The 16,912-nt window shown below is 60.5% G+C and overlaps 1 protein-coding gene across 1 annotated transcript; it reads left to right on the top strand.

Annotated features, from left to right (window-relative positions):
• Window positions 1–292: 292 nt before the first annotated feature.
• Window positions 293–15,487, top strand: CHRNA4 (cholinergic receptor nicotinic alpha 4 subunit). The gene is made up of 6 exons (XM_025263838.3): window positions 293–597; window positions 2,052–2,203; window positions 5,991–6,035; window positions 6,122–6,231; window positions 9,288–10,623; window positions 13,229–15,487. Exons 1-6 carry the CDS (start codon window positions 522–524, stop codon window positions 13,352–13,354), a joined length of 1,845 nt encoding a protein of 614 aa, XP_025119623.1. The 5' UTR covers window positions 293–521; the 3' UTR covers window positions 13,355–15,487.
• The last annotated feature ends 1,425 nt before the right edge of the window (window positions 15,488–16,912 follow it).

Here is a 16,912-nt window from a genome sequence, read left to right as displayed (position 1 = left end):
GCAGGCAGGCGGTGGAGGCGCGGGGCTGGGGACAGGGTGAGGGTTGATGTCTCGTGGTCCGCAAACCAGCCCGCGCCGGGATCCCCGAAACGCACGCAGCGATTGCCGGGCCCCCACTAGTGGCTCAGGCACGTGCCCGGCCCTGGGAGGTCAAAGGAAACTTTGCCCCCGCGCGGGTCGACCTCAGCCCCCGCGCCCCCTCTCGACTCGCGGTGCATCCCCCTCCCCCTCTCCTCCCAGTCCTCGCTCTCCCTCCTGCTCCCTCCTCCTGTCCCTCCTCCCCCTCCTCCTCGCCGGCTGGAGGCGGGCAGGTCCGGGCGGGGCAGCGCCGCGGAGCCCACAGCCCGCGATCCCGGTCCGGTAGCCGCCGCCGCTCCCTCAGGGAGGAGCGACCGAGCGAGGCTTTGCGGACGGAGCGGCCCGCGCGGCGCGGGGGGCATGAAGTTGGGTGCGCGGGGAGCTCAGAGCAGGGGCGCGGCGGAGCCGGGAGCCGCCCGCATCTAGAGCCCGCTCTGTGCGCCATGGAGCTCGGGGGCCCGGGGACGTCGCCGCTGCCGCCGCTGCTGCTGCTGCTTCTAGGGGCCGGCCTCCTGCCTGGTAAGTTTCGGGGCGCTGGAAGGACCCCCTTTCGCCCGGTTCAGGGCAGCCTCGGACCTCCGGAGCCAGAGGAAGGGAGGCTCCTGGCTGCGGTCCCAAGCCGCGGGTGCGCGCAATGGGGCAGCTGCGGAGGCTCCCCCCACCCCGCATCCCCCAGACGCAAAAGACTGTCCTGCGGGCGCGGGCGGAGCCAGGCGAAGAAAGAGTTAACCTGTTCAGCAATTCGAAGAAAAGGATTGGGGTGGGTGTGGGGGAGATGCTGTTTCAAGAGCTAGACCCAGAAGCTCCAACTTGAATGGAGAGAGGTGCCGCCCACCCCCGTTTATCCATTCTGCCCAATTTCCTTGCATGCTGCACCATGCCTGCCCACCATCCCCCCCCACCCCCCCACCCCCACCCCCGCCCCTGGGGGCTGGGGAATCAGAGGGCTGGTCTCTGCCCTTGGCAGGGCCCCACCCAAACCCCTTCTGCTCCCCCAGGCTCACTAGGATTGTCGACAGCCCCCTGCTCCTCCCCATTTCCTGGGAAGCCACCTTGCTATTTCAGGGGTGCATGGAGGGAATTTAATCCTCTGGCCTCTCCAGTGGGGAAGGAGAGATACTGTACTGTCAGAGGGACCAGGCTGGGGCTCTGGGCTGGGAGTGAAGGTCCTGCGGGTCTAGGACTGATCCCAGACGTACTTGTGAATGCCCTCATGGGTCCAGCTGTAACTCCCAGGTGAGCAGGACTGAGCTGAGAGGAGCAGGTAAGCAAGGGTCTCCTGTCCTGCCCTCAGATGCCCTCCACGACGCAGTGGTCGCAGCACAGGTGCCCAAGAGTGGCAGGGAAGCCCTCAGACCACAGATTGGCCACTGGGCTGGGCTGAATGAGGACGCCCCTCCCCAGGTTCACTCCAGACCTGGTCATTGAGGAGAGACCATCCAGGAATGCAGCATGCCAGAGTCTGGGGGTGCCAGGTCACTCATGCATCCAGGATAATCTTCCAGGATGATCTCTTGCGGTTGCTGCAGCCACAGGAAACCCTCAGGGGTCGAACCCTCACTCTCCGTCCTTCTCTCCCTGCCTGGGCCTGCCCCGTCTTGTCCTGCGGTTACCCCCGCCTTATGCTTTGAGACAAGGTGCTCAGGACCGTGCTAGTAGCTCAAGATAGAGCCCTTCTCTCCCGCAGTCACAGTCTGATGGGGAGCCGTCCAGTCAGCACTCGTCACATCAGTGATACCTTCTCACAGTGATGGACCCAGTGCTCAGAAGGCTTCCCTTCCCTGGGGTAGAGGAGAAACTGCGAACGGAAGTAGGGCAGCAGGTGCAAAGGTCCTGAGATAGGAGGGAGGAATGTGCTTTGAGGGGCTGGAAGGGAGCCCAAGTGCTGAATGCGGCCTGGCAGGAGGCCCAAGGGTGCAGCCTGGATGGCCACCGTCCCCTCCCCTGAGCCACGCACCCGCGTGTCCCCCCAGTGAGCAGCCATGCAGAGACCCGGGCTCATGCGGAGGAGCGGCTGCTGAAGAAGCTCTTCTCTGGCTATAATAAGTGGTCCCGGCCCGTGGCTAACATCTCGGATGCGGTTCTTGTCCACTTCGGCCTGTCCATCGCGCAGCTCATTGATGTGGTAGGTTCTGGGGATGGGGTGGGGGTCAGCAACCCAGGGCTGACCTGTGTCAGGGAGGGACAGGCCTGGAGATGGCCCCGGGGCTGGGGGCAGCGGGCTGGATGAGCTGGGAGGGCTGCACTTGAGTCCCAGCTCTGCCTGAGTCCTGCACATACACCTAAGCAATGCGGGGGGCAAGGACTGTTCCATGCAGTGCCCTCCAAGGCCCTGCCCATTCCTCCCTCTCCACGTAGAAAAGCTTAAAGGGCCAGATTTGCAGCAAGGGATCAGGGCTGTGACTGTCAGAGACAGAGAGCAGGAGACTCATCTGTGAGGCTAGTGCAGGGTCTAGGGTAAGTCCTGGTACTGAGTGGGTCAGGGTGGGGCCATGTGATGCCCTGGCAGCCCCTCTTTACCTTCACCTTGCTCAAGAGGCCCCCCCAACCTGTCTGGAATGGGGCAACCTGGCGAGTCAGACAGGCTGTCAGGTGAGTTTACTTCCCTGGATGGGGACCAAGGAGGCTATTGGGAGGAGGCCGAGGTCCAGCCTCCGAGTGGCTGCAGCTCTGGAGGCGTGGGGGTGACCATTCAGGGTGGGGGCCTGTCCTATGGGTCTAACTGTGTGTTGGCTGCACATCCTGGGGCAGCAGCCAAAGGGCCTTGGAGTGTGGGCTCCGGCCTGGCCTGGAGGAGTCTTCCGGGAGCTCGTTTGCTGGCTGCAAGAGGGTCTGAGGCTAGCTGGGTTTGGACTGGGGTTTCCAGTCAGCTCAGGTTCCAGGAGGAGCTGCCAGGGGCTGTAAATCTCTCCAAATGTCCACCCCATGTCCCTGACAGGACTCCAACCCCAAGTGGGCTCTGTGAGGGAGGGAGCCACCAGTTTCGGAGCCTGGAGATCCTGGTTTCCAGCTCGTGCTAGGTGTATTGAGTGGCCCCTGGGGCCCTGGTCTTCTCACCTGTGGAATGGGATGAGTGGGCCAGCAACATCTGAGGGGCTTTGGGAGGTGGAGGGTGGGGGCTGTGGCCACGTTCACACTGACAGAAAGAGCCATGCTTGCGCCCCATTAGCAGAGAGACCCGGTCAGTCCCCCATCCTGGCCTGTGCTCTCAGGCCTCCTGGAACCAAGCCTCAAATGCTTCTTGTAAAGTACTCCTGGCTGGGATGAAGCCAGAAGGCAGCTCAGGATGGCGAGGGTTCCGACCCACTGCGTTCATAAACACTATTCCCAGTATGGCTGTGGCTTCATGTTCTGGGTCAGCTGCACTGTGGCCTGGCCTCCTGCCTGAGCTCCTGGGGTTTTCTCGTCCCCCGGCCACCATGTTGCAGCATCCCCCCCCCACTCCCACATCGCAGTATCCTCCTCCCCTCCATCTCCCTAGTTTGCCCAGGAGAGACAGCCGGAGCACACCAGTCCTGAGAACCCAGTGTAGGACCCACCAGTGGCCCCATGGCAGCACTGGGCTGGACAGGAGCTGCTCCCAGCCCTACTGTCTGCAGCCGAGTTGGCCAAGGACACTCCTGCACACGTGTGCTGATGAGACGTCCTTGCCTGTCCTGGGTGCTGGCCTTTTGTGGAAGGGGCCGCCTCCCTGCCCACTCTTTGAAGGGCTGCAGTGTTTGCTGCAGGTTTGTGCCCTGGTGTGTGTGTGTTTGTGTGTGTTCACGCCTGCAGAGGAGGCTGGGAATCCCTGGGCGCCTCTGGACCCTGGGCTAACGTTTCAGGTGCCCGAGTGTACGAAGGGCACTTCATACGGGTTGGGTGAACGGGTGGACAGCTGCAAGGGGGGTGTGTGAGGGGTGGGCACAAGGGGAAGGAGGCCAGGCCCGGCACCTGGAAGCTTGATCTGGGGGCAGGGAATGGGGCAGAGCCGGGCCAGCTGCCCCTGGGGGAATGGAAGGATGTGGTGGTGGGGGCGGCACCACTGCAAGACTGCATTGCCAAGGTCAAGGTCGTTGGAGTGGTGTCCCGGCCCTGCTCAGGTCATGCTTATCCTCAGTGTCCTCTGGCGGCATGTCCCAGGTGGCCCTGAGGGAGATCAGGACCAAGGCAGTGCCTGGGGTGGCAGGAGATGTGGTCCCCTCCCGTGACCCAGCCGACCCAGGGCTTGTCCCCTGGACAGGAGGGGAGGCTCCCTGGCCTTGCCTTTGAATAACCATCTGCCCCCGGCCCTGGTCTGGGCATTGGGTGCTTCACTTCTTGACCATCCTCGGGTTTCTTTGGGCTGAGCAGTCATCCTGATGACCTGCGTGTCCCTGGTCTAGAGCCAACAAGGGAAAAAGTTGGGCCATCATAAAGTGGGGAGAGGCTGGTTCAAGCACCGCCCCCCAGAGCCTGTGTCCAGTCCCTCTACTCTCCCCAGGGGAACAGTCCCTGTCCCTCAGGCCCTGTGGGCACCCTGCTGTCTGAGAAGTACCCTCCATCAGCAGCAAGTGTCCCGCCCCAAACCTTTTGCAAGGAGCCAGCCCCCTCCAGCCCCAACCCAGCTGCCCTCTGCCTGGGCTGGGTGCTGCATGGTCCCTGCAGGTTCAGGGTGGGGTAAGAGGACCCCTACATCCATGCTCAGAGGCTGGCGTTCTTCTCCAGCCTGTGCTGGTGTCTGACTGCCTGTGTCCAGTGAACAGGAGGGCTGGGAAGAGGGGAGGAGGGAGCAGGGAGTGTGTGTGTGTGAGTATGTGTGAGTGTGTGTGTGAGTATGTGTGAGTGTGTGTGTGTGAGTGTGTGAGTATGTGTGTGAGTGTGTGTGTTGTGTGTGTGAGTGTGTCAGTGTGTGTCAGTGTGTATGCGTGCATGTGAGTGTTGTATGTGAGTGTGAGTGTTGTGTGTGTGTGTCAGTGTGTATGCATGCATGTGAGTGTTGTATGTGAGAGTGTGTGTGTTGTGTGTGTGTATTGTGTGAGTGTGTGTGTGAGTGTGTGTGTATTGTGTGAGTGTGTCAGTGTGTATGCGTGCATGTGAGTGTTGTATGTGAGAGTGTGTGTGTTGTGTGTGTGTATTGTGTGAGTGTGTGTGTATTGTGTGAGTGTGTGTGTATTGTGTGTGTGTGTCAGTGTGTATGCATGCATGTGAGTGTTGTATGTGAGAGTGTGTGTGTTGTGTGTGTGTATTGTGTGAGTGTGTGTGTGAGTGTGTGTGTATTGTGTGAGTGTGTCAGTGTGTATGCGTGCATGTGAGTGTTGTATGTGAGTGTGAGTGTGAGTGTGTGTGTAGTGTGTGTGAGTGGTGTGTGTGTTCCAGCCCTTCTCGCCTGGCAGGGGGCTTCTCAGTGACCTGTAGAGGAGCCTGCCGGGTCTTCTGCTCCCGCCTCACCTGTTCTTGACCCTCACCTGTCTACCTCCAGGTCCTGAGGCTCTGGGCCTGGAGAGGCAGTTTGGCCAGTGAGTGGGTGGCTCAGGGGTAGTGGAGGGGGCAGGCTGGCTAGCTGGGAGGGAGTGATGCAGGTGGGCAGGACCAGCATGGGCTGCTGGGAAGAGGGTAGCTCCTCCAACAGCTAGGAGCCCTGGGCTCCGCATACACCCTTACTTACGTAGCTGGAGAGGGCCAGGCCCAGCCACCTGTAAAGTCAGCGGGACACTGTCCTCATTTTCCTTCTTAGAAGGGTCAAGGGGACTTACCCTGTGGCCCTCAGTCCCCTCTGGGCCTGCCATCCTGGGCTTGGTTGCCTCCAGGGGCGAGACACTCCCTCCCTCCTGAGGTCACCCAGTCCCCATGTTCGGCCCTGGCCCGTCCTTGTGGGTAAGGAAGCTTGGCCAGAGAGATGTGTCCTGAACCAAAGGGGATCACAACCTGCCTTCTTCTTGTTTGTACCCTAGGATGAGAAGAACCAGATGATGACGACGAATGTGTGGGTGAAGCAGGTGAGTGGGAAAGAGCCCTCATTGCCCCCTCCCCACCCTCTCCCTACCCATTTCTTCTGACTCCCCTCTTTCCTTTCCTCCCACAGGAGTGGCATGACTATAAGCTGCACTGGGACCCTGCCGACTATGAGAACGTGACTTCCATCCGAATCCCCTCCGAGCTCATCTGGCGGCCAGACATCGTCCTGTACAACAAGTAAGCTGGGGCCTTAGTGGGTGGGGCCACATCCAGCCGTGTCCCCACCAGGAATCTCTGCCAAAGCCAGAGTGAGCAAGAGGCAGACAGCTCAGCCCTCAGGCCCAGGCAGAGATAGAGGGTGCTGAGGCCCATTGACGGGCAAAGAGGCAAGGAGATGGGGGTTCTGGGGGCCTGCAGGTACCTGAGGGCTCCTTCCCTGCCCGTGCCAGCCCTGGGGCCTCAGTCTCTTGGAGGGCAAGGAAGGGATCAGGGCCCCTCCCAGTTCCCCCTCGGGCTGGAGTTGGTTCCAAAATCAGTCCCTGTCTGGGGATGCTGGGCCCCTGCACATTGGTCACCCAGTCCTGGAGCAGAGAGCAGGGTACGAGGAGTGGAGAGGGAGCCCCCAGAACAGCCTGCTGTCCCCGCCCTCCCCTGCCCCTCCATCTGTGCTCCCGGCACAGACATCACAGAAAGTCCCCAAACCCCAGCTCATCACACTCCTCAAACAAAGCCTCTGTCAGGGCTGTGTGTCCCAGCTGTGGAAGCTGAGCTGAAATCTCATCTCTGGAGGGTGTTTCTGTGCTGGGGGGCCAGGAGGCTATGGGCACTGCCATGGCAGACATGGGCTCCAGAGGGCTGGCCTCCTTGAACTTGTCCTTTCCCGGGACCTTGGTTGGGTCCTTGACCTCGGGGCAGCCTGACAGCCTACCGTGTCCCTAGTCTGCTGTGTCATTGCCAGGCCAGCTCACCCAGAGCTGAATCCATGCTGGAAGACCCAGGCTCTGGGTGGCTGCGGCCCCACAGCGCTGATGAACACAGCCAATGGCAGCACTTGGTCCCCCTGCCCACAGCCCCCTGCCCTCCCACCCAGACCCCGGTGCTTCTGCACAAAAGCCTTCCCGGGCCCCGGGGTTGGGCCTGACCTACAAATGCTATTTGATTAAGAATGACTGGGCTCCACTTGCAGCTTAATTGATTCCAATAATGGCAGCAGGGAGAGCGGCCGCACGTGGAGGAGAGGGTTTTAGGGATGCATTAAGGGGGGCCGCTTGGAGAGTGGGAGGCGGGGCAGACTCTCTGTTTTCCCTCTGCAAGCTGCCCGGTCAGACCCTGAGCCCTGGAGTCCTCCAGGCCCCCTAAGGCCCCCCAGAGTCCCCGCTCAGCTCCCCCAGCCCCCTGCCCCAGGGGACCCAACACTGAATCTGCCTGAACCTCTCTGACCCAGAACACAGGGACCAGGGTCAGGACTCTGGGACTGAGGGGAGTATCATGCTCTGTGACTGCTCAACCAAGACCAATAAGCAGGTCTGGGAGGCATACAGTCCCCAGGATGGCAGCCCAGCCCCTTCCCTCTCTAGACTCCCTACCTAGACCCAGAGGTAGCAGGTTGGACCCCTAGCTTCCCTTGCGGATGGAGGTTGGCACCAAGGCCCTCTTTGGAGGGGGTTGGGCGTGGGCACGGATGGACCCCAGGGCTGGTGGTGATGTTGGCCAGTTGGCCACTGGGGAGGCCTGTTTCCAGGGATCAGGCCCATGTGCACTTGCGTGTGGCCCAGTGGTCAGCGCAGGCTGCTGGGCAAGGGAAAGGGTTGAGGGTGGCTTTTCTGAGAGCTTTGGGGTACCCCTTCGAGGCTGGAGGGAGTGCACGTGAGGCCGTGCTGTCCACAGGGGCTTCCCTCCACTGGCCTGCCAGGCAGAGGGCCTCAGGTGGATGGCGTCTTCGGCCTAGAGCAGGAATCTGACTGGCCGGGTTGACCTCTTCCCCACAAGCTGTCCCAGTGACCACTCCCCCTGGGCTTGCTGGGCCAGCTTCTGGGGGGTGCTTTGTCCCCTGGCATGGGAAGCCCACTGTGGGGGAGGGGTAGGACCTCCTAGAGCGGTGGTAGGGGCGGAGTGGGGTGGCAGGGAGGTGGGGGTGGTGACAACTTCCCTTGGGAAAGCTCCTTCTTCCTGGGGTTGCCCTGGGTGGCTGGGTCCCAGAGTCCCACATGCAGAGTAAGGGACCAGCCCAGGGTGGAAGTGCCCTTGGCACAGGAGTGTGAAGACACAGGCTCGGAGACTAGTGTCTGTGGGGCTGTCCCCGGTGGGAGGAGGGGAGGTCTCCTGTCAGCATTTCAGAGTCGAAGCCCAGGACAGTTGCTCCCTCACCTGCCTGTGGGTGCCCCGTGTGGTCAGTGTGGGCAGCTCAGGCCTTGCAGGGAAACAGGCTGAGAGAGGGCCCTCCTGACCCAGGCAATAACAGCTTGGGACTCAGACTGGGGACTGGGCACTTCCAGCAGCAGAGGAGAGAGTGGCTGACCCTGGGGGCAGGCAGTGTTCTCAGCAGACTGCAGGCAGGCGTCCCCAGCTCGCCCGTGGCATCAATATGCCCCTCTCCTCACCATGGGCATCTTAGGTGGCTGTCCCTGGGAGACCCAGGCCTGGGCCAGGACAGCAGCCCCTAGCTCTGTTGCCTGCCAGGTCTGTGGACAGGGAGCCCTGAGGCCAAGGAACTGGCAGGAGGGCTGAGGACCTGGGATGTGATGGCTGGAGTCCATGTCCCCCTCTGGGAGGCCTGGTCTTTGCCTTGTTGGGCCCGAGTGTTCACCTGTGCAAGAAGGGGCTTCTCGCCTCTAGGTTTGGGGGGATCTGGGGGGGAGAAAATGCTGGCCTGGAGCAAGAGCAGGTGGTGAGACAGGTCAGATTTCCGTGCAGCTCCAGGGTGACTGCAGGGACGAGGCACTCTGAGTGCTGCCCTGGGGCCACTAGTGCATCAAGGTCTCCATATGTGGCCTGGATGGCCCTTCTAGCCCCCAAATATTCGTGGTCATCACCATGGTAAGGCTTGGATGTCAAGTGTGGTGTGGGCTGTTGAGACAGTCTCCATGGCATGTCACCCTCAAGGGCAGGGGAAACAGCAAGGTGGGCAGGTGAGCAATGAGCTGGACATGGGCACCATGAGCAATGTGCCCAGAGCTGTCTGGTCCCAGGCGAGGCCTCACTGTGAAGTGAGGGTGGGTGTAGTGGGCAGAGGCATGAGAGCTCTGGACCTCAGGTGTCGGGCGCCTCACCCACCACCTCTCTCTCCTGCCCAGTGCGGACGGGGACTTTGCCGTCACCCACCTGACCAAGGCCCACCTCTTCCACAACGGCCGGGTGCAGTGGACACCCCCGGCCATCTACAAGAGCTCCTGCAGCATCGACGTCACCTTCTTCCCCTTCGACCAGCAGAACTGCACCATGAAGTTCGGGTCCTGGACCTACGACAAGGCCAAGATCGACCTGGTGAGCATGCACAGCCGCGTGGACCAGCTGGACTTCTGGGACAGCGGTGAGTGGGTCATCGTGGACGCCGTGGGCACCTACAACACACGCAAATACGAGTGCTGCGCGGAGGTCTACTCGGACATCACCTACGCCTTCATCATCCGGCGCCTGCCACTCTTCTACACCATCAACCTCATCATCCCCTGCCTGCTCATCTCCTGCCTCACCGTGCTTGTCTTCTACCTGCCCTCCGAGTGCGGCGAGAAGATCACCCTCTGCATCTCCGTGTTGCTGTCGCTCACCGTCTTCCTGCTGCTCATCACTGAGATCATCCCATCCACCTCACTGGTCATCCCACTCATTGGCGAATACCTGCTCTTTACCATGATCTTCGTCACGCTCTCCATCATCATCACCGTCTTCGTGCTCAACGTGCACCACCGCTCCCCGCGCACACACACCATGCCTGCCTGGGTCCGCCGTGTCTTCCTGGACATCGTGCCGCGCCTGCTCTTCATGAAGCGGCCGTCTGTGGTCAAGGACCACTGCCGGCGGCTCATCGAGTCCATGCACAAGGCGGCCAGCGCTCCGCACTTCTGGCCGGAGCCCCAGGGGGAGCCTGCCCGGTCTCCGTCCCTGACCTGTGGGGTGGACCAGCCCAGCAAGCCCCAGCCAGCCCGTACAACACCCTCTGACCAGGTGCCGACTCTGCAGCCTTCAGAGACCGAGAAGGCCAGCCCCTGCCTATCTCCTGGGCCCTGCCGTCCACTCACTGGCACCCAGGCCCCAGGGCTCACCAAAAGCCGGTCCCTAAGTGTCCAGCACATGTCCAGCCCCAGCAAAGCGGCGGAGGACGGTGTGCGGTGCCGGTCCCGGAGCATCCAGTACTGCGGGCCGCGAGAGGAGGCTGCCTCACCGGCTGCCCGCCTGGTGGATAGCTCCCCCTCCTCTCCGACCAAGGCCCCCTCAGCCGAGCTCCCGCCCCCAGACCAGGCCTCCCCCTGCAAATGCCAGTGCAGGAAGAAGCCGGGGGCCCCAAATGCTATGCTCAAGACCTCCAGCACCAGAGCACCACCCCTGCCCCTGTCGCCAGCCCTGGCACGGGCGGTGGAGGGCGTCCAGTACATCGCAGACCACCTGAAGGCGGAAGACACAGACTTCTCGGTAAGTCTCCACCACAGCCACCTGGGCGGAGGGGGGGACCCGCTGCCCTGTCCATGTCATGGGGCCCTACCACCCCATCCACTTTAAAGGAGGAGGTGACTGGTGAAAGACAGAGAAACCAGGACCCCAACCCAGCTGTTCCCTGTGCCCCAAGCCTCCATCAGCTTGGGGGCAGGAGGTACCCCCAGTGGTGGCCCAGTGGCTGTTGGAGCAGAGTGGACCTCTTGTGTCTCCTCTGGGCTTCAGGGCACAAGGAGCCTGCCTGCAAGTGGGGTGTTAGGCAGCCCCCAGCACCATCTGCGCCTGGTGAGCACCTCCCTCAACCTCAAGTGCCCCCCACCCTGCTGTGGACCCCCCAGGCAGGGTCTGCGGTGAGAGGTGCTGAGAGGAGATGGGATCAGATTGAGTGGCCTCTATGGCCTAGCACGGGGAGAGGAGAAATCAGGCCTGGGATACAGGACCCTCTGGCCAGCACCCTCATGCCTGGCCAGAGAGAGGGCACCTGGGGTCTGGACGGGCAGGGCAGGTGCTCAGACACGGGTCATATTCAGGGCCCTGTGGAGTCGAGGACTGCAAGGGTGAGTCCAGGCTGAGGGCCAAGCCCCAGGTCAGATCCTGGGTGGGGTGGGGCAGGGGAGCACATAGGCGGGTGGGGGAGGGCACCGCTCAGTCTGCTTGGTCATTACTGGCCGCTCAACCTGGGCTGTGATCTTGCCCCACATCAGCTTCCTCCTGCAGGAATGTAGGCCTGTGGGCAGGCAAGACACTGCAGTTCCCTCCCCGACCTTTTCATCCCTCTGCCTCCTCGGGAACAGCCCGTGATCGTTTCCCAGACACACATGATCCCTGGGGACTGTCTGTCCTGTGGCTGGGCCACCCCACCCAACAGCGAGTCAGTCTCCTAGCTGCCCTCTGAATCCCAAGGGGTTGTGAAGTCATCCGAGGGTTTCTGGAAGGTTCCACCGGGAGACGCTGGCTCTGGGCCTGTTGTGTTCCCCAGTTCTTGAGGAGCTCTGACGTGCGGGTCTGAGGGGCTGCTGAGAAGAGATCGATGCCTTTGAAGTGTCACCAGGATCTTGGAGGCGCCCAGTGGTTCTTAGTGCAGGGCCAGCCCCTTGTCCCCAGACCCCTCCCTCCGCATCACAGGCCCAGCTGTCACAACCTGGTTCTGGTTCCGGCATTGTGCCCAGGTTCTAGGAAGCAAAGCAACTTCAGAGGAACCAACCTGGGATGGGGGCTGGGCGGCTTTGTGAGCAGCGTTTCAACCTCCGAGGGGGCGGCTGGAAAGACTGCTCCTGCTCGGATGAGGCAGCACCACTGGCTGCTTCATAGAACAGAGGGTCCTGTCGCTCCCTCGCTTACAAGTGACCCCGTTTGCTCTGGTTACCCGAGAATAAACTCGGCCCTGTCAGCTTTGGCTTAAAACCGTCACCATGCTGCTGATTACTTTAAACATCAGAGCAGAAAACCACAGGGAAAAGTTCTCTTTCTCTCAAGGCCCCCAAAATGGGAGGCTCAGCCTGCCCTTGGCCAGGCCTGTGGGCCCTGCTAGGGTCTAGCGGGCCTGAGCCCAGGTGCCCCTCCTTTCTGGTCACTCAGGTGCCGACAACCACCCACCCAGGACCCGCCTGTGGCCTCCCTAAGGCTTTGTCTGGGGGCACCCCAGGTGGGGTCGGGACCCACTCCCCCAGCGTGGACATGTAACATGACCTGTCCTGCCTCTGGGCCTCTGTGTACCCCCCTGCAGCCCAGATGGTGCAGCCACCTTCCTTGTCGGGTCCAGGGAGTGGCCGCAGGTGGTGGGTTCAGTTCGTTCCCCACCTTGAGCCTGGGGTCCCCTCCCTTGCCCCCGGGGAGCCCTCCACCCAGCAGCTGCATGCTCAGAGCCTGCTGGCAGCACAGGGCTGTGCCTGCATCATGTCTGATCCTCACCCTCAGGGGCTTTGGGGACAGACCTGAGCATCCCACTGACCATGAGGGGCTCAGGCTACCTGGGCAGCCAGCTGTGAGCCCTGCCCTGGGCAGAGGCAGGAGTGAAGGATGGCCAGCTGTGAGCACTGCCCTGGGCTTCTTGCTGGAGGTCAGCTCCCCCCCCACCACTATCCAGGATGCTCTGGCCCTTGCCTTGCACTGCGAGGGGCTGTGGGTGCCTGCTGACTCCAGCCTCACTGGCTCCATCTGTAAATGAGGGGGCTGGGTGGTCCCCATGGTGCCACCAACTATCAAAAACCCAGAGCACACTTCACCATGTCATAGCCTGGACCCTAGCCTTCCTTCAGAGGCGTCCCCCCCACTACCTCCTGGGAGCTCAGGCACCTGCCCGGCTGGTGGAATTGGTAGGGCCACCATGCTGGACCCCATTTCCCTCAGTGACTTTGCTGCCACCCCCATAGACAGCGTTGACACCTGCAGCCCAGAGTTTCTGAGCCCAGACTTCAGACAAAGCCCTTTCGCTGCATCCCCTCCACACCCCTTACCCAGTACAGCTATGCCTGCAACCTTGGTGACCCTGGTGGCAAGAATAGGAACAGAGGTTCTAGAAGTTTCTTGCTGTGGCGAGGCCTGAGGGAGGCAGCTGGGAGTGACCGTGTGTGTCTGTCTGCAGGTGAAAGAGGACTGGAAGTATGTGGCCATGGTCATCGACCGCATCTTTCTCTGGGTGTTCATCATCGTCTGCCTGCTGGGGACTGCTGGCCTCTTCCTGCCGCCCTGGCTGGCCGGCATGATCTAGGGGCCCGGATTCGGGACTCCCTGAACTCGATGGGGTCATGCCACTTACCAGATTGCCCCCCATCCTCTGTCTGCTATGAGACGGCCTTGGAAGGAGCCGCTGACCGCTGGGGACCCCCGGGGGACTGGTAAATGCCCGTTTGTCTGCAGGGCAGTGTCACTGCCTGTCTTATTAAAGTTTAACCAGAGCATGGCGACACGATGGCTGCCCACAAGGACGTGCAGCTGATGGCTCTCAGCAAACGTCCCAGCATGTCCCCAGGCCATGCCACTTAGCCACCCTCAGCCCCTCTTAGCCCCCAGAGCCCTTGATCCCTGTGGGATCCCCGAGACCCAGGCACAGATCCTGGCCTGGGGCACCCCTGGGTCCTCAGGCTTGCTCTCTCTGACCCCAGAGGTGAGTCAGCAAACACATGACCCTCACCTGCCGGGGCAGGGTCCAAGCAGGGGGTATCTGAGTGGTTGGGAGGGGTCCCAAGCTGGGGAGTGGGGGTTCTGAGCAGGGGCTGAGTTTGGTCTCTTCTGGGCACATTAGTCAAAGCCCAGATTTTGCACCCAAGGAGCCTTGGGGTTGGAGTGGTTAGACATGGTCCCCATGGAGGAGAATCAGGTGCAGGTACCCCTCGGGTAAGGGACATTCAGCCCCAGGCAGCCTAGATGTCTCCCCAGCAGGGGTGCTTGGGTCTTGGGCAGACACTTTGCTGGCCTGGTGATGCCCCCAGGTCTCCCATGGACTTGAGACTTTGTGAGGGACCCAGATCTGGGCTCCCAACCCAACACCTCCCTTGATTTCCCCTCTGCTCACAGTCAGGGGACCCCTCTGGGGTATAGTGACAGGTAAGACCTCCCTGGCATGGCAGCTGTGGTGACTTCGCAGGCCCTGAGGACCGCTTGTCTGGCTAGCTCTGGGGCCCTCTGGAGTGTGGTGCCTTGCAGGGGAGCGGCTGAGAAACGGGGGTGGAGGGGACCCTCCACAGCCCAAAAGCCTCTGCCTCACACCATGTGGAGGTTGCCCTGCCCGAGGGGGCCAGGGGAGGTTGGAGGGCAATGGCCCCAGGGGCCTAGTGTCCCCTCCTCAAGAAGGCTGAGCACCAGGGACCACCACAGTGTCCCCTGAGACCCCGGGGAAACACTGGCCTTGTGGTAATGTGGGGGTGGGCTGCCCCTGCTCTGTGGATTCTTGCAAGCCCTTAGGCTCCAGATGCCAGGTAGGGTCTGGACAATGTGGCCCCTCCCCCAGGAGCCACATCTGGGTGGAGGGAGCCTCCCCAGGCCCAAGGAATCCCTTCTCCAGTGATGGTCAAGCTATGCCTCTCCAGAACCTGTGTGTCAGGGGTGTAGCTGGCAGGTTGGAGCCCTGGGTCTCCCCCGAGGCTGTGCCTGGGTCACGAGGAACTTGGGAGAACTGAATGAATAATTTAGTGAAGTTCAAAGACATTTCTGCAGAGGTTCCGCTGGAGGGCACTGCCCAGGCAGAGGAGACTGGAATTCACAGCCTCCACCGGGCCGCCGGTGAACCGCAGACCAGCCCCCTGGACATTCAGGACACCATCTGACTGGCACCTGCCCCCTGGAGGCTATTGGGGCACCAGTCATCTCGGGATGCTAGGGGAGAGGCCAGACTGGCAGCTCACCAGGACACAGGACGGGCCCCAAGGTCGCAGCCCGGACGCAGATTTCAGACGTCATCACCCCAATCCTCCTTACGTAAGCAGATCTGGCGCCAGAAATGGGGAAGCAGTGGGGGCCTTGGGGCCCGTGTGCAGATGCTCTTTCCTGGGTTGGGAGAGACCAGGAGCCCCAGGGAGGACGACAGCCCCCACTTTCTGGTTCCTGTGTTTTCCTTTTTTTTGAGACTCAAAAACAAGTCAGAAAATCCACATGCAGAATAGATCACCCACATTCCCACCAAATTAACCACGACCACTATTTTGGGCTACTTGCCTCCAGGGTTTTTTGTATTTTTTTGACATAAAATTTACCTACGACAAAAATGCCTGGTCCTAAGCCCTCAGATCAGTGAGTTTTAACTAGATTTGACCCCAGACCCCTCCAGCCCCTCCAGCCTATGCCTGGTTTCCTCCCCGGAGAGGGGCTTCCCCCACCGTGACCTTGGTCTGAGCGGAGCCCCCAGTTCACGGCCTTTCTGCTCTTCCACTGGGTGTGGTGCGGTCAGCGCCCGCCGTGACCGTGTCCCCATCCGTAAGCAGTTTGTTGTGCTGAGTCACGTTCTTCTGTCCCAATAAACTAAAGCGTGTCTGTGTCTCCATCACCTCCACCGGCCTGCAGGCAGGTCTCTCTGGGCGTCCATTTCCTGTTAGTGTTGACTGTGTCTCCTTTTCTGTGTCTTGTGATAACTTGACACCTGGGTGCCTCCCAGACCCACCTGGGAGGGTTGTTTCAGCACCATTTCTTGAAGCACTGACCATCCCACAGTAAAAGGCCTAAAAAGTTTCCTTGTATATTTTCCCTGCTCTTTAATAGGTTTTGGTCTGGGGTGAGCTACTCCATCAGGGCTAGAAGCAGGAAGCTGTATCTTGCCTTTTAATGCAATCTTTTGAAGAGCTAAACCCCCACCACTTGTAATTTCTGCTCCTCCCGTATCTGGTTAGGCTGTCTCCCTCATCTTCCTGTTTGCATGTGTTCTGTCCCCTCCCACAGAAGAAAACTTGATCTAGTTGGCTAATCTTGAAGGTCATACGTTCAGTCTTTTCCCTCCTGGTGGCTGCCCCTAATATAACAGTGTTTGTTTGTAGTCTTCGAGTTCTTCCCAGGTGGTGCTAGTGGTAAAGAACCCACCTACCCATGCAATGTAAGAAAAGTGGACCTGATCCCTGGGCTGGGAAGACCCTTTGGAGGAGGGCACAGCAACCTACTCCAGTATTCTTGCCTGGAGAATCCCATGGACAGAGGAGACTGGTGGGCTACAGTCCATGGGGTCACAAAGAGTTGGACATGACTGAAGCGACTTAGCACGGATGCACGCACATATATATTCTTTAAGAGCTTGATAAGTTGGTATGAAAACTGTCTCCATCAGGCCTCCCACCTCCAGACAAAGCAAGCATCTCGCTGCCCCGTGGGGATTCTGGAGCAACCTGGAATCTAGTTCTAGGTCACTGTGGACGCAAGGGTCTAGGGAGGGCTTGATGGTTCCATGAACGGCAAACATCACTAGGTTTTTACTCACCCAGGTGTGTGTGCATGTTAAGTCACATGCATGCTAGGTTGCTTCAGTCGTGTTGACTCTTTGCAACCTTATGGACTGTAGCTCGCCAGCCTCCTCTGTCCATGGGATTCTCCAGATAAGAATACTGGAGTGGGTTGCCATGCCCTCCTCCAGGGGGAATCTTCCTGACCCAGGGATTGAACCTGTGTCTCTTACATCTCCTGCATTGGTATGCAGACTCTTTACCACTAACACCACCTGGGAAGCCCACTCACCAGGGATTTCTGCTGTAGTGAATCTGAGTGCTGATGATTTTCCCTTTCTGCTGAAACTGCCCCCAGCCGGGTTCAAAGGGATCCTTGTGATGTGTGACCTGCCTTCTTAGGCTTG

Source organism: Bubalus bubalis, chromosome 14 (assembly GCF_019923935.1).
Source record: "Bubalus bubalis isolate 160015118507 breed Murrah chromosome 14, NDDB_SH_1, whole genome shotgun sequence".
Classification (NCBI taxonomy): Eukaryota; Metazoa; Chordata; class Mammalia; order Artiodactyla; family Bovidae; genus Bubalus; species Bubalus bubalis.
This window is presented reverse-complemented; position numbering and strand designations above follow the sequence as displayed.

Bases quoted from the DNA above. Each gene is read 5' to 3' on its own strand.
- CHRNA4 (XM_025263838.3), top strand. From the start codon at position 522: ATGGAGCTCGGGGGCCCGGGGACGTCGCCGCTGCCGCCGCTGCTGCTG. The intron at 6,036-6,121 runs GTGAGTGGGAAA...TTCCTCCCACAG, and splicing joins CGAATGTGTGGGTGAAGCAG to GAGTGGCATGACTATAAGCT. The intron at 6,232-9,287 runs GTAAGCTGGGGC...TCTCCTGCCCAG, and splicing joins GACATCGTCCTGTACAACAA to TGCGGACGGGGACTTTGCCG.